This window comes from Anomalospiza imberbis, chromosome 8, assembly GCF_031753505.1.
Source record: "Anomalospiza imberbis isolate Cuckoo-Finch-1a 21T00152 chromosome 8, ASM3175350v1, whole genome shotgun sequence".
Classification (NCBI taxonomy): Eukaryota; Metazoa; Chordata; class Aves; order Passeriformes; family Viduidae; genus Anomalospiza; species Anomalospiza imberbis.
The window spans coordinates 16,118,895-16,143,355 of record NC_089688.1 but is presented as its reverse complement, the minus strand read 5'-3'; the positions used below and the strand labels follow the sequence as shown (position 1 = coordinate 16,143,355).

The window sequence follows — 24,461 nt, the reverse complement described above, 5'->3', positions numbered from 1 at the left end:
AGAAGCGCTTCCTGGTACCGCCTAGAGCCGCAACAGTGCGTGCGGTGACTAGCCTGTGATTAGGCATGCCCTGCAACTGCTGCTCCATCGTGCAGCGGAACGCTTCCAACTGCTTCCAGCTGAATACGGACTTGGTTCCCCCAAAAGAACTCTGTCTGGCTGCTAGCTCGAACTGCAAAACGCGAACAGGCACGCCGCGCCAGCGCTGAGAGGAGCGGATGCTCAGCACGGGCTCCAGGGTACGGGATGGGCAAGCACTGAACAAGGCGGGCAGTTTGTGCGGGGACAGGCGCAGTGTATCAGTGTATCAGCGTACCCGTCCAGGAGTGCCGTGTCCATGCACCCGGGGCTGGCGGAGCGCGGAGCGCCGCGCCCGGGACGTGCCCCCGCACCCTGCGCGGCGCGCGGGACGGGGCGGGGCCAGCGCGGGACGGCGAGGCCTGCCGCCCTCCTCGACCAATCGGAGAGCAGGGTGGCGGCCGTATGTAAATGAGCCGCGGGACGATTGGGCGGCGCCGGCGGGGGGCGGTGCTGGGGCGGACGGCGCTGGACGGGGCGGGCGGCGGCGGGCGCGCAGCTGGAATGGGGCGGGCGGGAGCGGGGCGCCCGGTGCAGCTGGCGGGGGGCGCCGGCCGCCCGCCATAAAGTGAATGGCCAGGGTGAATGGGAGGCAGTCGGCCGGCGCCCTCCGCCTCCGCCCTCCCCGTGAGCCGCGGGCCGGCAGCGACGCGCAGAGTGGCTGGGGAGCCGGGGGGATTTACTTTCTGACAGCGGCAGAGCAGCTCGGGGCGTGGGGCGGCGGTCAGCTTCGCTCCTCTCGCAGGATTAAGTCCGCTCAGCCGAACCCGCATCTGGAGCCACTGTAAGTGCCTTTCCGTCCCCGGCCTTCTCCCCTCCTTTCACTCTGAGCCCCTTCATACTAGCCCGGCCGGCCGTAACCTTTTCGATGCTGGCACAGGGTAAGAGCATCCCCGGCGGGGTGGCTAGGCGTGCTCTGCTCGGCAGCACGGGGTCAGCCCCAGTCCAGCGCGAGGTCGGCTTTCCGGCGCCTCCCGTGTGTCAAGGGGCGCCAACCAGGTGAGAGCGGGCGCATAGAGCCCTGCCCTGCCATCCAGAAGGGGTCCCGGGGCTGTGCGCGGCCGAACTGTCCCCTATCGCTGCCGGGAGCGCTGCCCGCCTGGCAGCGGGGCGCGGCGCTTCCGCTGCTCGGCCCTTGTAGGGCCCGGCGACCCCCTACTCGCCGCCGTCGGGGTGCCGCAGCCCCGACCGTCCCCTCGGGCCCGACGCGGGCCCCTTCCCGTCCAGCGCTGCTGTAGTCTCTCGCCGTTGCTAAACTTAGTCATTTTCCACTCGGGCGAACGGGGCAGGGGGCTGTTTAAATTAGCCGGGATTCGCTGTAAATAACGGCGTTGCGGGCTGCGACTCAGCTGTCTGCAGGGTCCGGGGCAGAGAGGCGCAGGGAGCAAAGGCGGGGAGATGTCGCCGGGGAAAAGGAAGGCAGCCCGACGGCTTTTGGACAGTTGGATAAATGATATTTATGTAAGGGCTGGCTCCTGTTTACAGCAGAGCCGACCTCCCTGTAGCGCCGGGGAGAAGCGAGCCGGCCCCGGCGGACGGAGCGAATCTGCCCCGGGACGCCGCTGGCTGCGGCGCGCCGGCGGATGGGGTTCCAGGGACCCGACCGGGAATAATAGACCTGGTCGGGATGCGGGGAGGGAGCGCCGACCCCGCGTCAACTCTGCCGGGAGCATCGAGCCTCCTTGCCGGAGCGCGGCTGCTGGCACGCTGCGGGCAGAACCGGCTGTCGGGCCTCCGGGCCCTTGCACGGGCTCTCCCGCCTCCCCGGCACCGGGGGCACGGTGCAGAGCGGCGTCCCTCCGTCCTGTTGAGTGCCCGGGAAGGCCGGCCAACTGCAGCAGGCTCCCGGCGGAGCACGGTACTGTCCGCTGCCCCGTCTATTTCCTGCTCAACGAGTGCGGCTCCGGGGGAAGAGCCAGCCCGCCAGTGCGGCACCCCCTTGTCCTTTCCCCCGACCTCCTCCTCGGAGCGGGAGTAAGGAACGGGTGCGTCTCGGCTGGCCGCGGCTCCGGCGAGGGAGGGCGACCGAGGCGGGGGCCGATGCCGGCGTTTCGCCGCAGCTGCTGGAGCGGGCTCAGGGAGGGGGGCGGCGGGCCCGGTGCCGCCGAGCAGGGCACACCTGTCGGCCGTTCACCCGGCGCCCCCGCGGCTGGACAGCTGAGGGGACGAGTGGGGAGGGGACTGGATTCCACTCCCCGGCAGAGCCAGGGCCCTGCAGAGGCGCTGACGGGGGTTGCCGCAGCACCCCTCCCTCCCCTCCCCGCCCCGCTCCGCTGGGGTTAGGCAGCTCCGGGCAGCAGTCCCTTGGCCGGAGCTCCCGGGGCTCCGCACCCCTTCCCCGCCCGGCCCGCCGGGTTACCAGGTGCAGAGTTCGGCTCCGCACGGGAGCCGCAGAGGAACGCGCTGCTTCAGGACGAAGGTGCCCCGCAGAGTCTGGAGGTGAGCCCCCGGCCGCCGCAGCCGTCTGATGCTTCGAGCTGGCAGTACAGAAATCAAAACTTATCCCTCATCTCCTCCCCGTTATTTCACCTGGGAGGGAAGCAGACTTCCGACTGATGGATGCGCGACCCGTCCACTATCTAAGTGGAGTCCAGTGCTGAAAGCAAAGAGAGGAATTTGGCATCCCCCAGACAAACTTGTGGGTCTTCCACACATGGCCCGTGGCCTGGAAGACAGTATGCTAGGGATGAAATGGCTCTCTCCCATCTGCAGTTTCGGGAGATACTAGAAGCAACTGCTCAGGAAGGTGTCGGAGTCTCACCTCTGTTCCTGTCCCATCTTCCAAAGACAGGGACAAGACCACCTTTTTGGTGATGGGATCAGTGTCTCCCTGGCTCCTGGCACCACGTCCAAGCCCCTCAGCCTGCCGGTGAGCTGAAGTGGATAGGAGTTTGTTCAGGTTTTGATGGTGCTTCGCTGTGAGGGACAATAGGCTGCCTGCTGGCTCTGGAGGGAATATCCAATCATAGTAGCCGTTTTCAGTTTTCATAAATGTCTGCTGAAGAAGAGCAGAGTTTGATTTTAATGTTTTAAAATTATTTTTCATTAGCAAATTGTCACACCATGCCCAATACTCCTTATAAGGAACCTCACAGAGAGATGTCTTTCTGTGCCAGCCTGGAGAGGGGTCTGGGCAAGAGTGGTGGTTTTCCTGCTGTTATTGTAGTTCCTGGTTTTGCCTGACCTGCAGCCCAGATTCTGCCCATGTAACCTACCTATATTCCTGTCCAAGGCACTGGTTTAAAAACCATTATTAATCTTTATCAGAGAAACTGTTGCAAGCCTCAATTAATATCTATTACATTTCTATAAGGGCTTAATTCAGGCAATTATTAGATCGGCAAATTGTTGACTGGATTGCAAAAGTATTGGTTAATATTCCCTATGGAGAGCTAGCAAAAAAAAAACCTTGTATCTTCTCTCTGTCAGATGCTACCCAAAACCTTGAGATTGAGAGGTGAGGCTGACTTTGGAGACTGCCAAAAAGAAAAAGCCAGAAACCTGATCTAGGAGACCTCTCCAAAAGGAAGATGAGATGAGCAGGGGACATGAGGTCTGTCTCGTGACCTGGCACATGTGCCCTGGCCTTGGGGACAGGGGAGGTACCTGGGTCTGGGAACAAAGTCCCAGATGGAGAGAACTGCTGGTTTCAAGCTGTGTGCTCTGCATCAGGAAGGCAATGGGATGAGACTGTGGTGCCATGGAGGGAGGAGGGTCAGAAACAGGAGTCTGTGGTGCCTCTGAGCAGGATCAGCTATTTATCTGGCTGTTTAAAAATGGGAGATTGCTATTTACTTAGGGCCTGATGGCAGAGGGGGCAAAGCTCCCCCTCTTGCTGTGGGCCACTGGGGCTGGTGGGTATTAGGCTGTGCCAAGACTGGGCATTTGCTGTTGGCTGGGGAAAAAGCTCTACTAGCTGGTATTAAAGTTCGTGCTGAGGCTGTTGGAAAAACCTCTATTGTCAAAACCCGGCTGAAATAGGCTGGGGTTTCGGACGGCTGGAGAAGGAATATTTCTGAGGCCAGTCCGCCACACTTCCCTTCCTCTTCTTTGTGTGCTGCTCCCCCTCACCAGCACCCCTGCCCTCCTCCCGCCTCACCTCTGAATATTAATGCCTCTGGCAGATTGGATAATAATGTGACTGGGAATTGAATGAAGCTGGTTATTAGCTCTGGGCTTCCTTGGGGCATTTAAGGGAGTCCACAGGCTGATCCTGGAAGCTTGGCAGCACAAGGGACCGGGGCCAGACTCAGTAAAGAGGAAGGTCACCTCTGTGGGAAAGGATTTGCTTGAATCCTTATCTCCCTCTGACCCCAGAGGAGGACAGGTACGGCAGCCTAGCCAGATCAATTCCTGTGGGATGGTTAGCAATAGATCTGTTGGGTTTTGGCAAAAAAAAATTTAAATATTAGAAGTTTTTTTTCAGGAAATACCTAGGAGATCTAGCAGAGCAGATGCTAAGGAACATTTCTGTTATTAGGCTTTAAAAAGAGGTGGGGAGTGAGCAAGGGAGGTCCCTCTCTTCCCTTCCTGTCAGTGTCAGAGTATTACCAAGCAGATTCGGGAAGAGAGACAATCCTCTCCCCCTAAACAGGAAATTTCCCACTGATTTGCAGGGTGTAGGTTCATCTTTGGAACACTCATTTCTGAAGAGCTGAACCTTATGATCTCTCTCCTCAGGAGCCTCCTAGCTTTTATATATGTAGATCTCTGGATGCTTTAGCATGAAGGGAAATATCCCTATTGAGCGGAGGAGAAACTGAGATCTGAGTCAGAAATACAGCCTCTGTCCCTTGACCCTCAATCTGATGCTCTTTGCTATCTCCTAAACCACAGGTCCACCAGAAAATAAGCATTTACACCCCTCTGAATAGTGCAAAAGAGGAGGGAAACCAGAGCTGGATTCGCAGCAACTAATATTCATTTTGCCCCTCTGATTTTTCAACTATTCAAAATGTTCTGTGGTGCATTAATGGGACTGCAGTTACTCGGGATCTTAGCAGATCCCCACCTTGGGGAAGCTGGGTCCTGTGTGCACTAAATTAACCCCTAAAAATTACCATAAGAGCTGCTGTGATTGAGACACCTGTTTGTAAACCCCTATCAAACAAGTTCACAATCCCAAATCTGAGAGCCTACGAAATACTTCTGTTGGGAGGATATAGCACATATGCCACTCTGAATCACATAGCACTGATCCCATAGGCTATTTTTTTCAAATATATACACTAAATTGCTACTTGAGGAACTTTAGTGGTGTGGCACAGACTGGAATGCTCAGCACCTGCCGAGCCCTCTGCAAAAACTGAAAAAAATACAAAGATGGAATGAAACAAATGACTAGAGCTTTGCAGTTACTTCCACCTCTCTCTCTTTCCATTTCTTCTTCCCCTCAACCTTATTTAAAACAGAAGCAGCCTTCCCACCACCCATTGCCTTTTCTCTCCTTTGCAATGCTGCCATTTCTATGAGTCTAATTTTCTTTTAAATAGAGGTGATTATAAATGACCATTGTGAAACATGAGGATTTAACGGTAAATCAAGTTGACCTGTCTGCGTGTGGACATTTTTATTTACTCCTTTTTTTGAAAAGCAAATAAACACAGAATCCCTCCCACATAAAGCAGCTCCCCACTTAGATTTGAACAGAGTTTAAAAGAAATCTCTTTTGTTTTAGCCATTTTTATTTCCTGTTTGTTTCTGAGCTTAGACTTGACAATGAAAACCACATGAAATTCCCTGTTTGTTCCATCAGTTTTATTTTTGGTGCCACAATATCCCAACTTCCAGTTCTGTGAGTTGGGTTTTGGTTTTTTGTTGTTTTTTTTTTTTTTTTTTTTTTTTTAATTTTTTTTTTTTGCATTTTTTTCAAGGCTGTTTTTTTTTTTTAAATAAATGCATGGAGGTTTTCTTAAAAAAAATAAAGTTTATAGAGGACTGGATGTACTAGGATAATTTTTAAAAATTTGATTGTTAAGGTAAATTAATCGAGCCATAAAGGTCAGCCACCATATGAATCCATACCTAAGCAGAGAGAAATATCAAAGCAATGAAAAATACGGACTTTCGTGTCCCTTCTTTCAAAAGGGTTTTACAGCTTACTTTGTGTTGGGTGGGTTTTAATAACAGTGCCCCGGTGCCTGTGCTCAGATGTGCCCGAATCGCAGACCAGGGAGGGAGGCTGCAAGCCGCTCCCTGGCCCTGGAGCTGCAGCAGAGGCTGCTCTCAGGGTGACAGGGTCTGGGCGGGCAGAGGCGTTTTCGGCTGTACGGCCCCGTCCCCGGAGCAGGCTCGCCCGTGGACGGGACGTGGTGTGACCCAGGCAGCAGTGTTGTGAGACGGCTCACATCCTTCTGCCCCATCCCTTTTCTCTCCGAGCCGCTTTGATGGGATCGCCCGAGGGCCAGACTGGCTGAGTAATTAGGGCTCTGCAGCTTCCTCTCCTACCCACCCAAACTGCCTACCTCCCGGGGCTCCGCATGGGATGCGGCCTCGAGCAGATGGAAAAACTGAGGATTTGGCGGGGGAAAGGGGGGGGGGGGGGGGGGGGGGGAGGAGGAGTAGGGGTGGACGGAAAGAAAAAAAAAAGAAGCGGACTTTGTATACAGTCCTTAGGCAGCGCATTCCCACATTCCAGGATTCCCAAAGTGAAACCTCTTGGTTTTGCTTTTGCAGCGACTGTTGCGCCCTGGATTTAGCGAGACATTTTGCCACGGCCTCGAGTGGGGCTTCTGGGCGAGAGGCTCCGGGAGAAGGGCTGCTAGCCCTCTCTGCTTCCCCACCCGCCCTTCCTCCTCCTCGCCCCGACTCGCACAACGTTCGCGGCCGGTGTACGACAGGAAAACCGGGCGATCCGCGGGCCCGATCCTGCCGGCACAGGCCTCGTGCGAAGCACTGCGGGATCGGCCCCGGCAGTGTTTGCTAATTGCCTCCCTCGGCCCCTTCAAACAGTGTCTGGGTAAACAGGCTGACCTTCAGGGCATGTTGCAAGGTCCATAAAGATGGAGAGTGGGGAGGGAGCAAGCTCCAGCATCCCTCCCGGAGCCACCCTCCTCCTGTCCCAGCCCTACCAGCTGCAGTATTGCAAGGAAGAGGGGAGGGATACTGTAAGCTGAGATCATCCACTTGTTTTATTCGCGGCAGTCTTCATTCTGCAAGGATCTTCTTGCCAGAGAGCTTTAAACAAAATTTAAATACAAATTACTTGGGCATAAAAAAAAAAAAAAAAGAAAAATCATCAGGAAACTTTACAGCCAAGCACAGTGGACATCGGCTCCCTCCAGCACTGCCAGTTTGTACTGAGACAACACATCCATCGGAGCAAGCCAGCAGTTTCTGGGCTCCTGTTTCCTTAATCAACAGAGCTGCACCTTGGCCATGGTGGTTGGTGGGGCCATCACAAAACTCCTGGCAGTTACCCCTTTTCCCTTTGCAGCTCTGCTACCCGCTGAGCTCTGACAGGTTTTTTAAAACAACGATCTAGTACCACCTCTCCCCCCAAAAAAGTTTCTTTCTAGCTGCTGGTTTTGCTGAGTTCTGTCTTAGAACAAATGTTTATTATCAAGTTGAAGTTCTCCAGAAAGGATTTCCAGAAGTGGTGATGGATGGCAGACACTGCCAGCCCTACAGTGCACGGAGGTCAGACAGCCATAGTGGTGTGACATGTTGGTGGCAGGGCATCCATCCCAACCTTCAACCTCCTGTATTTACCCACTTGATGACAAACTTTCTTGAGCGTGTTTACTAATTGTGAGAATCATTTACATCTCCGATAATATCTGATTTATCCACTGCCCTTCATCTGCAGACAAATCTCCTAACAGCAGCTGGAGCCACAGAGCTATCTGGGCCTCCCTAAAATGAGCCAACTTTACAACCACAGAGATACAGAAATGACCCAGCCCCGCTTCTGCAAGCACAGCCCCCATAGGAATCAGGCCAGTTTCCTTTGACTGCCAGAATAATTAGTCAAATTTATACAATCGCCCAACTAAATACAGCAACACATACCAATCTGCTGATGCCAGGCCCTGGTGGCCTTTGCTGCTGCATGAGCAGCGCATGTTCGGCTGAGCTGCAGACAGGCTGCCTGCACCTCTTGTTCCTGCCCGGGATTCTGGCTTGCAACTGTCTCGTCTTGCTCCTGGCTCCACAAGACCAGATCCCGACCCCTTGCACACTGTGGCTGTGCAGCTATTTCTCTCATGCAGATGCAGGCAGATCCCTCAGTAGTGGCATGAGTTGCTTTGCAGCCAGCTTGATGGGCCTGCAGGAGTGGGCAAGGGCAGGTGGGGATGAACAGAGTCAGTATGTTCCAGCCAGGCCAGTGCTGGCACTCCACTTTAGCAGATCCTTTATTTCAATTGCAAGATTTTCCCAGGCAGAATTTCTTACTAAAATCAGCCTTTTTTTTCTCCCTTCCCCAAAACAAAGGGATTAATTTTCCTAAAGGACTTCTATTTTCCTGTAACTGCAGACTGTGCTGCCACTCCTAGCACTCCTGCATGGTGGATCCACACCATGCCAGCAACTTTTTGCCACTGAAAGTTGTTTGGGCAAAACTGAGTTTTTGCTGATTTATTTTCTTCCATCTGCCTAACAAACAAAGTAAGCCATAACAAAGCATAGCCTTATTAATATAACTGCAAAGTCTGTCAGAATGAAAATCCTAGTCCTGGTTGATAGATTCAAGGTGCCAAACAGCCCACTGAGGCATAGTGTCTAAGGGATACTGGAAGCACAGCCAGACACAGTGAGACCTGAAGCACAATGCTTACAAGAGTGCAAGAACTATGAATGTTTAGTTTAGAAAAAAAAAAAGCCAACTTTGCAGAAAGTCTGTCAGGGCTTTTCTTTTGTGCTAAGATTAGCAATTTGTTTCCAAATTTTGTGTGCCATTTCAGAAATTATCCAGGTATGCTAAGGGTAGCACTGGGGTTCCAAAGATACTATTGTAAAGAACTTGCTTTAAGCCAAGCCCAAGCACATTACCCTGTCTCTGCAGAAGCCAGTGCTTCAGCTTGGCAGGGTCTGCACCAGTCCAGGGGATTGCAGACACACCTGTTGTGGGGAACGATGCACTGTGTATGGGGCATGGTGACATCAGGGCGCTTCCACAGTACAGGGACACAGCGCAGCCCATCAAATCAGCGAACAGGACACATTCCATTGTGGGCTTTTTTTGCTGTGGACATGGATATGGAGCTGTCAATCCTTGGGACATTTCCATTGTGATAATCCTCCCGTATACAGGCGGTTTATTAACCCTCTGCCACCCAGAGCAGAGGTTTCAACCATCATCCTCCTCTGCAGCTGGAAGTTCATGTCAATGTGAGGGAAACAAGTGGCCTGATCCCATCTTGCAGGCTGCCTCCAGCCCCCAGGAAATGCATTAGGCAGTGTCCAGCATGGTTGGGCATTTTCCTAACACCTCTTATCTGAGGATCTGAAAGCACTTAAAAGAATTTTGCTTCATTACCTCCACCACCTCAGATATGCTCATTTATGTGATTTCTAAGGTGAAGGATACAATCCCAGAACAGTCAAATAGTTTTACCTACATCATAAGGCAAGTCAGTTGCAGCACCTTACCTCCTCACCTCTTCTGACCTCACATTATTGGGAACTTCTCCTTAAAGCCATGTACAAAAAGAGAAATAACCTGGACCCCCTTGTCAGAGAGCTGCCAGCGCTCAGGTCCTTGCTGCCAGCTGTGGTCAGGAAGCCTGGCAGCAAGAGCCTGGGCTACTGCAGTTCCATGGCACCATGCACAGCTCTCAGTGCTCTGTGGCCCAGTCCATTTGTGGGGCAGTGCCAGACAACTTGTTCTGACAACAAAGCCACTAAGTGCCTCAGGGAGCTTTGGCAATTCCTACTGATGAGAGGAATAAAACCCCTAAACCATGTTCTTCAAAGCAGCACACACTGCTACAAAGCCACCCTCAGGAGCTCAGGGGTTAGTGCCCAGCTGTAGGGACTAAATCGAGAAATAAAGTTTATTATAACCTGTGACTCAGCCCTTGCTGGAGGTCAATGATCCACTTCTGAGTGTGCACCCGAAACCACTGCTCAGGCAGCCTGAGGCTGTGCACAGCCTGATGTTTCTGGAGGCAGGCAGCTTGTTCCCCTGTCCCATAATGGCCCTGTGCTCTGGGTTACCAGTTGGCTGCTGCTGTTTATCTTCCAGTGATTAATGGTTGCTCTTGGTTCCTGCTGCAATTCCATTAAGATTAGAGATTTAAAGCTACACTGAGATGTTGAGCAGTGGGTGACCTTGGTCTCCCCATAGTTGTATTTCTATAGTCTCAAGGAAAGAAATATTAACTCATTTTGCGCCCCATCCTTCTTGTTTTCTAGCAGTGGGGAAAGAGCCCCTCACAGGCAGCACTTGTGTTGGCCAGCAAAGAGAACCTGACTCTTGGTTGCTGCACGCTTCGTGTGCTGTGCTCATGTGGCACTTGTAATTCCAGCCCACAGGCACTCTGATGGCACCATCGCCTGAACAAACACGGGTATCCAGAGAACAAAATGCTCTTCCTCAAGAGAACAGGCACACTCTCAATCACTTCCTCTTTGACAAGGAGCAGAGGGAGAGGCAGGGCCTGTTCCACCTTGCCTCAGCCCCTTACAGGGACCAAACTACAGAGGCAGATCATCTTCCTCAAAATGTACATTTAAATAGAATCCCAAATGTTTGTCTCTCCTAAAAGTAAGCCAGCACACAGGGAACATGAGCATGGGAGGAGTGAAGCAATCAGCAGCAGTTTGACTTCTGCGATTGATGGAGCAGGAAGAGACAGCTCTGACCCTAAGAATCTAGTGTAACATCATAGCTTCACCTCAGGGGATGCAAGAATGAAAGGACACTCCCCCGCAAATGATTGCAGAGCACCTTTCAGCCTGAGGGGTAACCCTGAACTCTTTGTGGAGATCAGCAATTCCAAGCAGAAGATTCAGCTACTCTGGCCCTGTCTGGAGGCAGGAAACTCACAGATCCACAGGGCTGTGCTGATCTGCTTGAGAGAGGCCTGCTTAGGGCTTCCCTCCTATCCTTGGGTCATCAGTGGTCACTGTGCTGCTATCTTGGAACCTGAAGCATCAGGTCCTTGCTGAAGCACCCCTGCATGCTCATATGAAGTCAAATAACATCAAAACAATGCAAGAGACAGCTTTTCACTTCCAGATCAACCTGCCAAAAGCAGGTCCAGCAGGAAGCCTGCTCCCCAGTGGCAGTGCAGAGAGTTGAACAGCGCTCACTAGTCAGTTTCTAGGCAGCTCTCAATGGGCAAGACCCGCATCACAAAAGCCACCCCTATAATTAGCCTTACTTTGCTTGAAGTCAGCCTCTATGTTTCCTTCCCACTCCTTCAAAAAAAAAAAAAACACCCAAGCAAAATCCTCTTTGCTCCCTAATGATGGAGCAGTGTGTTACTGAGAACCAGGAGATGGGTCACAGGGATCCTTGTTTCTGTTTTCAGTTAAGCAAGGTTGCCCTCCTCACAAAGGAGTGTCCTCCTTCTACTGCCTAAATGTCCCCAGCTTGAGCAGTCAGAAGCTGACACAGAAATAGAAAGGGGGTATATCTGAAAAGAGAAAAGGCCTAGAGCCAGGATTGTTCTTCCCCTGCCCTCCACCATGCCATGGAGGAGGGATGGCAATTCCTGTCTGGCTGGAGGGTCTTGTACAGGTGGCTACAGCATGTTCACATGGGCACCAAGGAGAGGACACACATGGGCAGTGCCTGAAGAAGAGATGTGTTTGTTACAGGTTTGGGAACCTTTATCTCAGTGGCAGTAACACATCAGTGGAAGGAGTTATGGGTGCTGGAGCAGACTGGGAGCCATGGCTAGTTTTACAAAACTGAAGCCTCTGAGAAGCCTGGCTGCATGTTGCTAGTACAGGAGCTGTCCCTAAAGAAACTGTTATTTTGTGTTAAAAGAAAGTGAGATGAAGAGTCAGATGAAGACGGTAAATTTGATTTTATCTAAAAATACTTTTGAGTTGCCAATTTCACTGATTCCTTGAGACTGGGCAAACAACTTAGTAGAAATGCCATCAAGGTTTAGCAATGACTTTTTTAATGTCTCTGCCTACAGCAAGATCTAGCCAATGTGGACGAAAACACCTTTTTTAAATCCAAAAGGGCTGTATAATCTAGAAGAATACCTTACAGCCTTTTGTGTCAGTAGCATGGGGTTGCCTTTGGGTATATACATTGGTACAGAGCTCACGTGCTGTCACCATTGCAGAAATTTCCTGCTTTTATAATCATGCTGAGTAGATCCCTCTTTCTCTTTTGCTTCTCCATGACATTCTCAGAGCAAACTGAGAAGGCATTCCTTGATGCCACCACATATAGCACATGCAATAGGTTATGCAATTACATATATACACACATCATCTTCTCTCTGAAATCCTCCTGCTTTTAAATTCAGTTCACAAAGCAAACTTGTGCTCAGCTACAAGTCTCAGTTTAAACTTGAATACTGGCCACCCTTCATAACCAGTTTTAATCTAAGTGCCCACTGTATCTCTGAGGCAGGCTAAGCATGCTATGTTGTGTCCAGCAGATTGGATGAACTTTGCAACCACTGCATTGGTACAGCCCAGGATGGGGCATAAATTTTCAATACCAGGACTAGGTTCTCCTGAGCCTCATACCTTGTGTTGTCATTTAAGCCTATGGAACCTTGCCTATCTAAGATACTCCCCCCTGGTTTTCCTGTCTTCATTCTAGTCTGTACAGATGAAAGCAATGCAAGATGTGGAAAAAAGAGAAAACAGGCCCCTACACAGGAGGACACTGTCCTTGAGTTACAGCAAGGCAAGGATCTGAATTCCTCCTTAAATCGTCCAGTTCAGTGTCAAGCTCTAGAAGAGAGGAAATTGTGCTTGACAGATGCAATCATATGCAAATGGCTGTAGAAGAGGGGAAATTATCATCTACAAACATTGGGCAGAAATTCCATCTGCTGCAGACTCAAGAAGGGCTCTTAATAAATTCTGAGACAGCAAAGTGACACACATCTTAATCAAGACTTAATCCGTGGAATTAATTCACTGCGCGTTTCTGCATAATTCTGAGAGTAATGCTAAAAGCCATGGCAATATCAGCAGCAGATGGACTCCCCTACTCCATGCAAAGGTATTAAAGAAAACACAGCCCCTGTCACATCACTTCATGTATGTACACACTGCAGAATGCAACAGGGCTGTGCCTGGCTGCTGGCAGGAGCTTAACACAGCCAGCAGACATCAAAGGTCAGGCTTGCCACGAAGTGGAAATGGAAACCAGCCTCATGGCAAAGCTGGAGTCCTGCCACTTCTCTCCCACAGGAGAGGAGAAGCCCAGAGCAAGGCAAAGGTCTGGGAAACCAGAAGCAGGTCCTGGTTTGTTATGTGCTGCTTCCAGAGAGCACTGACTGAGGTCTGTGTTGAGACTGTCCCACCAGTACCTGGGAGAGGCGGTGGACCTCTCAGGCAGTGAATGGAGGTCAAGCCAAGTGAAAAGCAAGGGAAACTGCAGGGGTTTTGCGAGCAAAATCTGCTGCAGAAGCCAGCCAGATAACCATTAGAAATGGCTTCTTTCTCTCTCATCACAGCCTGGAAAGCACACTGCAATTATGGGTTTCAGCCCTGGGCCCTGGCAGCAGCCTTGTGCAAATTGACTAAAGGAGGCTTTAGACAGCTCTGAAAATACATTCTTAGTCACTGTCATCCACGTCCAAATGAGGTGCAACAGCTATGTGATTAATCTCTTGTTTACATGTCTAAAAACTAACACAGTCCAGACTGTCTTCAGCACGTTCCCTCCCTGACACGCATGGATTTGAGGGGCTGGGCAATCCTTCACCACCCAGGATCCAGCCTTCACAACTGATCTCCACCTAAAGTTTGAAAGTTCCAAACCCCTGGTCCAAACTTCCCTAAAGCCAGGGGTCCCACATCCTGGCACAATGTATCAGCTGTTGTGTCTTAGAGGAAAAGGATCCCTGGCTGGGAAGGTGAGGTATCAGCAGGGTGTGGCCAAAGTTTCAGAAGCTGCTGTGGTCCCATCAAATTGATCCAGCCTTCATAAACTGTGCACTGGTGGCAGTGAAACATCCTGTGTTTTGCTGGGTTATGATCCAAAATTCAGATTCGGGGCTAACACAGGGCCAGCTCATCTTTCCAAGGGGATGTAGCCAGGCTTAGAACACTTACTGCCTCGTGCCTGCCTCTTCATGAGCATCCAATGTGGTCCAGAACAAAGTGGTCTCAGCTGAGCTCCTTTAGGAAATATAGATGGAGGGTGCAGGGTCCATAAGGAAGTGAATGATGAAAAGAATTCATCTTGGGACAGAGAGGTGTGGAAAGAGGTGGCAGAAGAGTCACAGTGGTTCCTGCAGTCGTGGGGAGCAGCACTGACAGCTTCCCAGTTGGGATGCTTTCAGCCAGAGAAGATGGCTCACCAGTACAGGCCAGTCTCTTGAGGGAACATGGGGAGCCTCCAGTCAGGATGATCTCGGGCTGGAAGCAAGCTCCTGCTACAGTCAGGACCACTCATTCCCAGGCACCCAAGCGCGTGAAATGTGATTCCCATGTTAATTCAGGTTCCAGAGGTCCTTGTGTACCACAAAGGAGTCCACTTGCACTGCCTGGGTCTTTGCTTGTAGCAGTGGCTGTGCAGGCAGATGTGCCTTCCTATCAGTCAGTGCCAGGCACAGGAATGCTTTTCTTTTGGGATATGTGCATGTAGTGCTCTCTGAATAGCTTTGCTTAGACTTGGCCAGCTTGTGGAGAAGCAAGGGAGAAAGAGGAGGGAAACTGGGCAAGGAGGATGGGAGAGGTAGGATGACTGGGGAAGGTGCTAACAGCCCTTGGCTCGCCCAGAACTGCTTCCTCAGATCTCCATTACACAGCATGCTCCCGGCGTTGCTATTTCTGTCTGAATGTCACCTATAAATTGGAGGCTCTTTCTCTGAAGGCTGCAAATAGAAGTGTCACTAGATGATCTTTGATTAATAGGGAAACTCAGCTGAAAGCCCAGTATGTCCATTTTCCAGCCAAGAAACTCAAAGGTGTCCAAGGATCACATAGAGATCCTTTCCTTTTCCTAGACCATTCCTCAAGGCAAGTCCCTGCTGGAGGTGGTGAGGAGAGGTCACACACACATTGATCTCTCTGATCACCCTGTGACTACTGTTTTTCAGATTCCTCCTTCTCCACCACCCATCCCTGCCCCATGGATTTCAACCTGCTGGCAGATGCGGAGGCTCGCAGCCCAGCCTTATCTCTCTCAGACTCTGGAACTCCTCAACATGAGCACAGCTGCAAAGGACAGGACCACAGTGGTGAGTGCAAGGCTCAAGATACAAGAAAAACCCTGACCCATCCTTGTGCTTGGATCTGGGTGGCCAGTGGATTGCAGTGCTCCCAGAGGGACAGTTTCCCATTGTACTGCGAGCCAGAAAAATGCCATAGCATCACGGCTGTGCCAACAGGAAGGGGAAAGGCATAAGGGTCCATATTGCAATGACAGCTATTGGGAGGATGAGAACATCATCCCAGTGGTGGGGTCTTCTGGCCCTGGCTGCAGGAAGCCGCTGTTCACAAGGGTACAGCCCATGGCAGGCCAGAGCCAGGCAAGTCGGGTCACAGACCAATCAAGATTACTTCCTTCCAACACAGGAAGTATCCAAGGCACAGAAGGCTACACCTAATTTTAAACTGCTCCTTTTTTTTTTTTTAACCTCTGTTTAAATTGTTTGGGTTTAAACTTTCCATGGTAAAGGTGAACCTTAGGCTGAACTTTCCAGGTGCAGGCATTAAGATGAAGGGAAGCACTCTCTTGCTCCTTCTTTAACTGAAAAATTCTTGTCACCTGTGCCTCTGACCATTCCCAAAGGCTGAACAAACCCCAAGCCTGCTGAATTCTTTATCAGGCTCTGAATAAGAACCATCACCATTCACACCTGTTCAGAAATCAGCTACCAAATGCTATGGTTTCCTCTGGATTTTACATCTGTCTGGTAACCACTCCACCCCTTGTTATTCTGGATGTGTCAGGATGCAAAGCTGCTTCTGCCAGTGCCAGCATGAGGGAGTGAGGGCCGTGGACAGCCCGCTGCTCTCCCGTGTAAAGCCTCCAGGCTCACCCGCATGCAAAAGCTAATAAGGATAATGATGCAGATTAAAATTCCCCAGAGAAAGTATCATGAAGGGAGTTGTGCTGGGATAACTAGAGTCAGAGAATCCACCCGACAAATTCCCCACTGCACACGTACCTTAGCTGGGCACATCCCCAAGCTCAGTGACTCCTCGTCAGCTGCTTTGGATGCATGGCAGTGTCTCCATTCAAGTGGCCTTCCCTATTGAGCCCACCCTGGCATGGTGTAGAAGTGCCAATTTAGGCACTGACTTTTCTTTCCATTAGGCATGAGCAGCTAATTCCAGCTATGGCCACAGTCATTTCACTGAGTGGGCGAATGTGTACAAGATCTATTCCACAATCTATTTTGGGGTGACAATAAGCATTGGATGCCTGGCTACATCACTCCCCACTGTCTTAAGCAGTCTAGAAGTAAAATGGTTCTGGGAGGCGACTTGTCAACATTACCTGTGTGCAGATGCTGACAGCTTGTGCCTTTGCAGCAGAGGCTGATGGCAGCCATACATCAGCAGTGTCAGGCAGAATAGGGCTGGCTACCAAGGGCTGCCTGGAATAGGGGTAGGGCTGCACTTCTGGCACTTATTGACTCCTCTCAAGAGAGCAGCCTCCCTACTTCTCCTTGGCCCTGCTTCATTCATCCACATAAGTAAGAGATCCTGAGGAAGTGAAGACAAACCTTGCTTGTCTAGGCTCAGCACTCAGGGATCTCAAGTGTCCTCCAGTTGTATGGCATGGTTAGTGACACCCCCTTCTGTTAGGTTTCATCAGGCAGCACAGGTCAGGGGAGAGCAAGGATGAGGAGTGAGGGAGGTAAAGAACTGCCCCACATCTCCCCATATTGTGCTCCTCAAGCATGGATTCAGGGCACCCACGTCCTTTCTGTGGGCTCCTTTCTTTCCCTGTATCACCACAGTTTGGGTCCCCACTGCAATCAGTCAAAATTCTGCACCTTTTACAGAGGACACTTATTCCCTGCTTATAGAAGAAGCAGGAAAGAGATGACACACAGAAAGAAACACAACTAGCAGGTATGGAAACAAAGAGAACACCAAGAAGAACTGCAGAAGTTTTTCAAGGCTCAAAGTTGGAATTCCTACTTCTCCTTAAACTTAAGATTTATGGAAAGTAGCTATACCAGAAGGTGTTGAGAAGACAAATACCAAACAAGATACACTGTGATCTCTTTCCCCCAGATGTAGCCCATAAACTAGTGGTACCTTCATTCCATTTTCTTTCCCTCTTGGTATAGTTTCTTCCTGAGTGAAGAAGGGCAGTCCTGGGCAGGAGTTCCCAATAAGGGCATAGCCTCCAACTTCACAGGAACCCCTTCGGAAGTGAATATTTGTCAGGGACTTTGGTGAGAACACTATCCCCTGTATGCATCAGGCTCCTAATTAACCCAGGCTCAGCAGATGAACAAACAAACCAAATGTTGCCCGTTCATCTGTATTGAGCATTCCCAATAACTAGCTCAGATGGGTGGCATCACTCCCTGTTCAATCTCTTTTGGAGATGAATAGTGCAGGAATCTCCTGCATCCAATACTGGTTTAGAGCACTGAGCTAGAGAAATCAGATTAATCTTCTTGTCAAGAACCACTATAAAAATCCACATTTAGGGCATGCTTCCAAGACTTCTGCTGAATATGGGATCCAAAACAAAGATGTTCATTAAAATTAGAAGAGTACCACAAGACCACAACCAAGCTCTTTCATTCCACTTTTCAATTCCTATGCCTTTATTTCAAGAGTGTGCTGGGAAAGTTCTTGTACAGGTACACCCTGGATGGAAACACAAACTGGTCCTGATGCTAAGAACAGGACATAGCACCTTCCTGCTCAGAAGAACCAACTTATAACCTGCTGCTGTGAGCAATGGCCATCTCACTGTCCTTGCATTCACACTCCTGCTGATGGATAGCATCAGACGTGCTATAGAAGCAGAGGTGGCTGGTGGGGAGCAAGCCACTGACCACAGCCAGGGTTTCCTCCCTGGAGAGCGAGCACCTCTCCTGCAAATGCTCTCTGCAGCTCCAGCATTGCTCCCCTTGAAGAAAGGCAAGTACAAGGAGAGTTTTCCAGGAACAGAAGGAAAATATTTCTGAATTAACAGGCTGTTATAGGAAGAGGGTAGTGGCACCAGGTTCCTGAGACAGGAGCACCTTCCAGGTCTGGGGCCCACTAAAGCACTTGCTGTTGGCACAGCACTGCCCTGCAGCAGTCTCTGTGGGGGCTCAGACTCTTTTAGGCCTCTCACATGCCCTATAAAAACTAAATGGAAAAGACAGAGACTATTATTCCAGAGCACATCCATTTGACTTGTGGTATCCCTTTTTTCACAGTATTCCAGGCTGCTGTCTCCTTGCCTCCCTACTCATTAAGGGGCTGTACCAGACACCTTCATGCTGAGATTTTTCTGGACTTTGAAGCCTTTTGAACTATCTTCCACTAAGAGAACCACAACCAAACAAAAATTTCAATTTTAGCAGAGTGATGCCAGGATTTTTTAAAGGTTCTTCTTCCAAGTATAACAGTTTGGGAGCTATTTGCAAAAAAATTCTATTTAGTTTAGCTGACTATTTCCCATTGTAAAAAAACACCTCCTCTCCCTGCTGAAGACCTGATTTTCACTTGGAAATGCTTCACCTGACTTCTAGATCAGAGGAAGGAGTTGAACATCAGAAATTATTTATTTTCATTGGAATAATTTTCCTCTATGGTGACTTGTCTTGATTCCCAGCAGAATTAAACACAAGCTATAGCTTTCTTCCAGCATAAAAGAAAGTGCCAAATTTGAGCAGTTAGGCACTCTATGGAGGACAGTTCAATGGGAGATATTTGTATTTGCATTCTACCCCTATTTGCATTTTGCCTGCTTGTATTTGCACAGCCCCCAGAAAGGGCTGTGGCACAGGGAAGCAGCTGTCTGCTCACCTCCACCCACAGAAGCCAAAAGCTCAGCAAGCAGACATGGACCTGATGCCCAGAAGGAGGCTGAGCTATGCATTTCAGTGAGATATCAGTGTGAACACTGGAGAGTTTTGAGACTTTAATGGGTAGTGAAACAAAAGACACTGCCTCTAGGAGAGGGATCTGTGGATCAGGAGGATGACAGGGGCAGAAAGACGGGGAGATGCTGGAGTGCTTCATGGTAAGGTCTAAGAGAGGCCTTTGCCTATTTTTTAAAAATCAAAACATATGCAGCTAAGTAAGAATGTAAAGGAGCAAGAAGGTGAATGAAAATTTGTGCTCCTCAGGTTTAATTAATTGAAGAACCTTAGCTTGCCATCAATTTGCAATTTGCCTTTTCTCATCCCTTGTCCACAGAGACAAGACTGGATCTTTTGCTGTGTCCTAAATGTCAATTTTCTATTCAGTTTTTCTAAAGGACACCTTAGGCAGAGAGTTTTAAGCAGGGTAAGAACCTTCTGATCTGGATAAGTTCTGCTATTGTCTCCCATGTGAACTGTAAATGAAACCCAAATATTGGAAGTTTGGAAAATCTAAATCCGGTCACTTGGAAGCTAACATCTGTTATGACAGTTAAACAAAGGCAAGCTGTGCTGCATGAAGGGGGCACTGGTTTTTGTGCTGGGTGGATGCCTACTTGCAAGGACAAGGGAAGGAGATGGGACCACTCCTGGTGGCTGCAGTGGAAGGGTTCCTCACTGAGCATGCACTGGTTGCCCTAAGGATAGGCTCCCCAAGTGCAACCAAGCCCTCAAAATTAACTCAGAGGATCTTTCCCATCTTTCTGTTTCTCGCGCAGACACTGAGAAGTCCCAGCAAAACCAAACAGATGACTCCAACCCTGAAGATGGCTCACTCAAAAAGAAGCAGCGGAGGCAGAGGACACACTTCACCAGCCAGCAGCTCCAAGAGCTGGAAGCCACCTTCCAGAGAAACCGTTATCCAGACATGAGCACCAGGGAGGAGATTGCAGTCTGGACCAACCTGACAGAGGCACGAGTCCGGGTAGGACTGCAGCCCTTCCACCTTCCTGGGCCTGAGCTTGTGTGGAAGAAGCCTGCTGTGATACATGACCAAGCTGTCCCCAAACCAAGAAAGGAATTAGGAGCACCAGAAAATTTCCCTGTCTTGGAAACACCTCACTAGGGTCTGCCCTTGAGATTTGACACATCCTGCCACACACATACCCCATGCTGGTGGTGGCTTCCCCATCCAGGGCCACCTTGCAATTATACAGGTAGATTCAAAGCCCAGGCTCTTCCCCACAGAGCCCAGCCAGCTGGCTACCTTGACCCAGCAGAGCCTTTCCTTGCAGTACCAGCAGTCCCCAGCCTTACCTTTTCTGAAGGGCACACTTTTGGGCTCCCAAACCAATGTGCAGTCACAGCCATGGTGTGGCAGGGCTCCAGCTGGAGTGAGAGCTTCTCTCTGCTACTAGAAATATGAGTTAGCAGCATCATGAATAGCCTTCCAGCAGCTTCCATGCTCTAGAAGTTATATTGTTTGAACCCCTCTAACACTAACAGATTTTCCTCTTAGAAGACAGACCTATAACACCCCACTCCAAGGCAGTCCTGAGGTAAAGTTGAAAGAAGAGATTTCCTTTGTTCAGCAGTTTTCAAGACACATCCCCCAGATACTTTGCTCCCAAGTCATACAACCCCAATCCCTCCTCCTGGCTGTGGTCTCTTGGAAATACAGCAAGTATTTTCCTCTCTTTTTTTCTGTATAAAGGGTATCTGTTTGTTGAGTGAGGTGGGTTATTCTGTGTGTTGTGAAATGGCAGTGGTTTAGGTTTCTGTTGGTTGACTGAGGACCACCTGGTGATTCCTGCTGGGAGATGACTCTGAAGCCCAGATATCTTGCTGCAGCTCTTTCCTGATGCTCAGCCTCCCATCTCCCTGGGAGCATTCCCAGCCCTTCAAGCTCTTGTCCTGCTGGGCAAAGAAACAAGGGCAAGGCCCCTTTCAGGGTCAGCCAGAGCAATTCCCATGCCCTCCCTCTCTCTCTCTTGCAGGTCTGGTTCAAAAACCGCAGAGCTAAGTGGAGGAAACGAGAGAGGAACCAACAGGCTGAACTGTGCAAGAACAGCTTCGGAGCCCAGTTCAATGGACTGATGCAGCCTTACGATGACATGTATTCCAGCTATTCCTACAACAACTGGGCCACCAAGGGGCTTGCTAGCAGTCCACTCTCGGCCAAGAGCTTTCCATTCTTCAACTCCATGAACGTCAGTCCCCTCTCCTCCCAGCCCATGTTCTCCCCACCCAGTTCCATCACCTCAATGACCATGCCTTCATCCATGGTCCCTACTGCTGTGACCGGGGTACCGGCCCCAAGCCTCAACAACCTGGGAAACATCAATAATCTGAACAGCCCAAGCCTCAACTCTGCTGTCTCATCCAGTGCCTGTCCTTACGCCTCAACAGCCAGCCCCTACATGTACAGGGACACGTGCAACTCCAGCCTGGCCAGCCTGCGGCTGAAGGCCAAGCAGCATGCCAACTTCACCTACCCAGCAGTGCAGACAGCAACTTCCAACCTGAGCCCTTGCCAGTACGCCGTGGACAGGCCTGTATGAAGGGCTGCCCTCTGCCAACCAGGGACTTGACCTTAGCCTGACAAAAGGAGACCTTTAGCCCTACAACAGCATACGTCCTGCAGAGAATGAGAGTGAACATAACAGCATAAGAGGGAGACAGGGAGAGAAAGAGAGAAAAGAATGAGCAGGCAGACGAACCTTTATGAAGATTTGTCTATTGTATGGTGAATTTTGACTGTCTTTCCCCTTCAAAACCCCTTCCCTTCTTGCCCACCAAACCTTCTCCTCCATGGTAAAATAAACCAAAAGAGTCTACTGGAAGCTCCATGGGGAAATAGGAGCCCCAACAAGCAGGGTGCCTGACCCATGGGAAGCACAAACAAGTATGTTTCAATCTGCCCCTCCAAGCCCCACAGGGGTGAGCCCCCCAAATTCCTAGGACAGCACAGGCAGCTTCACACCACCCCTGTAGGAAATAGCCAGAGACAGGACAGCTTGAGGGGGGTTGCCATTTGGTGCTTGGCTAAACTATATTCTCTGCACATGTGCAAGATTTCAATGAAAGATATCTTGCCCATTTATTTATCATACAGCCAGTAAGGAAGCTTTGTCTCAGTCAATTATCATCTCTTTATAATGCACATATACACATGGCCCTTCAGACTTGAAACTTTCAGGAGCTGGGGGTTGTAAGAATATAAAATATGTGTGTATATATATATCTATCTTATATATATACAAATACATATAGAGACATTAAAATATGCTTTCTTGTTTTGGATGTGAAATAACCTACATAGTAGACCTTAAAACCAAAAACCCTGCAAAGGAAGCACATCCAGTGAGGCAGTGTCCTGGCTGTCATGCTTTACTGCTTCAGTCATCTTAGTCAGACACACTGCTGCCAGCATACATCCCAAACATTCCCATCTGCAACAATCAGCTCCTCCTTGCACATCTCCTTCCCTTCCCCAAATCCCATTTCCAAAAAAGATAATAAAAGTTGGCACAAACCTGTTAAGCTTCTGCTTGTGTGGTTATTGAAAGCACAAATCTGCATCTGAAGATTCTGAAATCAAGTGCCAGCAGCCCAGGTAAAGGTGAGCATCCTTAGAAGCACCAGCATGAGGCAGTCCAAGCTGGAGTAGAGGCTGACGTTTGGAAGAGTACTTCATGTTCCTCACTTACATACCAAACACCTGGCTTCTCAGAACAACAAAAGCCCTCACACGCAGTAGGAAGAGGAAAACAAGCCACCGCCGTGTTCCCTGTCTGCATGCACCCAGTGCAGCAGGAAGGTTGAGCCTCTTCTGGCTCAGGCTTCCCCACTGTGGATGCAGCCAGCGCCTTTGGGCTCCCACAGCTCAGGGCAGGGGAATCCCCCCAGGCACTCTGGCTCTGAACAGTGGTCCTCAGGGCAGGCACCAGATGCAGCAACCTGTCCTGCTCAGCTTCTGTTGGGAAAGCTGTAAAACAGAGGTGGCCCTCTTAAGCTATACAGGCACCTGGAAAAGCTGCTGCTTCAGCCAATGCAGAGGGAGGCAGCAGATCCCTCTGAGGGCCCAAGGAAGCTCCACATACAGCAGGGGAGCAGGGCATCTCTGCCCAGTGCAATCACCTTTCCCTTCATCAAGCACAAGCTCTAAGGGAAAACACAACTCCAATACTTTATTTTCCTCTTTAGATAGAAAAAAAAAAACAGCCCTAAAATATCTTCACAACAAACTGTCCTACCAGGAAGAACAGGACAGGCAAATCTGACATAACCCATGTTCTGCAATGTTGTCAGCATGCAGAGAGAAAGCAAGTTCTTTGCTAAGAATGGATCCTCACTAGGACATAGTAAGAGGTCTCTCACAAGCCAAGCACATAAACTGCTCAGTTTTTGTCAAAGCCTCTTCCACAGTTCAGTTGCTTCTGAAGGTATTCGTGAGCAGATGCTGAAAGCAGTCACAAGTGTCAGCTCATTCTTACTGTAACAGATTATTCTTGCTCTGAGCTAATCCAAAATCTGGGAGCCAAGATATCCTGCACTGAAACAGCTACCAGTGGAAAGGGTTCAAGATCAAGTGTAAACATGTAAAACATAAACACGGTACATGCCAGACCAGATGTTTCATTTTAACCTGGATCCTACCTTGCTGCTGGGCACAAGTGCTGTTGAAGTAGATTCAGTGGTTAATCTCCATTCTGTGCTGGAGCTGCCACCCAGCAGCCTTTCCACCAAATACACACCTCATCTTGGTGCTACTGCACTTAACTCCTTTCTCTGACATGACTCTTCCATCTATGGGAAGAAAGAAGGGCCTGGACTTCTCTCTAATATCCTCTCCACTGAGCCCAACTCATAGCAGAGTCCACCTTTTCTCCCTGGTAACCCAAGACAGGTGTGCCACAATCCTCTCCTATTGCCTTGATGAAGAGCTGATCTCTTTACACACTTGGTCTTTCCCCTCCTCCTTTTCCACACACACTGCACCTCCAGCCTGTGCTTGGTGGTTCTCTATGCTGCTCTGATATTTGTGGAGGTCCTCTACTTGTCCCATGGAGAAGATGATGTTTGGCAGTACAAGACTTGGCTGCTGACTGTTTCAGGATTCAGTGGATGAAAGATATGTCCAACTATGCCATGCAGAAGGCCAGCTCCAGCACTTGGTTCTCATTATCTCCTCTGGGAGCCAGTGGGGAAAAGTCAAGATGTAGTTTAGGTCCTGATTTTTCA

The 24,461-nt window shown here is 50.1% G+C and overlaps 1 protein-coding gene and 1 long non-coding RNA gene across 3 annotated transcripts; one reads left to right on the top strand and one right to left on the bottom strand.

The window, feature by feature from the left end:
- The first annotated feature begins 547 nt into the window (after window positions 1-547).
- On the top strand, window positions 548-22,760 carry PITX3 (paired like homeodomain 3). Of its 2 annotated transcripts, XM_068197492.1 has the most exons (5): window positions 550-862; window positions 3,508-3,631; window positions 15,270-15,410; window positions 19,997-20,202; window positions 21,215-22,760. In XM_068197492.1, exons 3-5 carry the CDS (start codon window positions 15,302-15,304, stop codon window positions 21,776-21,778), a joined length of 879 nt encoding a protein of 292 aa, XP_068053593.1. In that variant the 5' UTR covers window positions 550-862; window positions 3,508-3,631; window positions 15,270-15,301; the 3' UTR covers window positions 21,779-22,760. The 2 variants fall into 2 exon arrangements, with proteins under 2 accessions (XP_068053594.1, XP_068053593.1); XM_068197493.1 differs by lacking the exon at window positions 3,508-3,631 and having other exon boundaries at window positions 548-862.
- LOC137478011 (uncharacterized) lies at window positions 15,949-23,913 on the bottom strand. Its single transcript, XR_011001351.1, has 3 exons — window positions 23,877-23,913; window positions 16,676-16,884; window positions 15,949-16,569 (listed from the first exon to the last, which is right to left on the bottom strand). It is a non-coding gene; the product is annotated as an uncharacterized lncRNA (long non-coding RNA).
- Window positions 23,914-24,461: the final 548 nt, after the last annotated feature.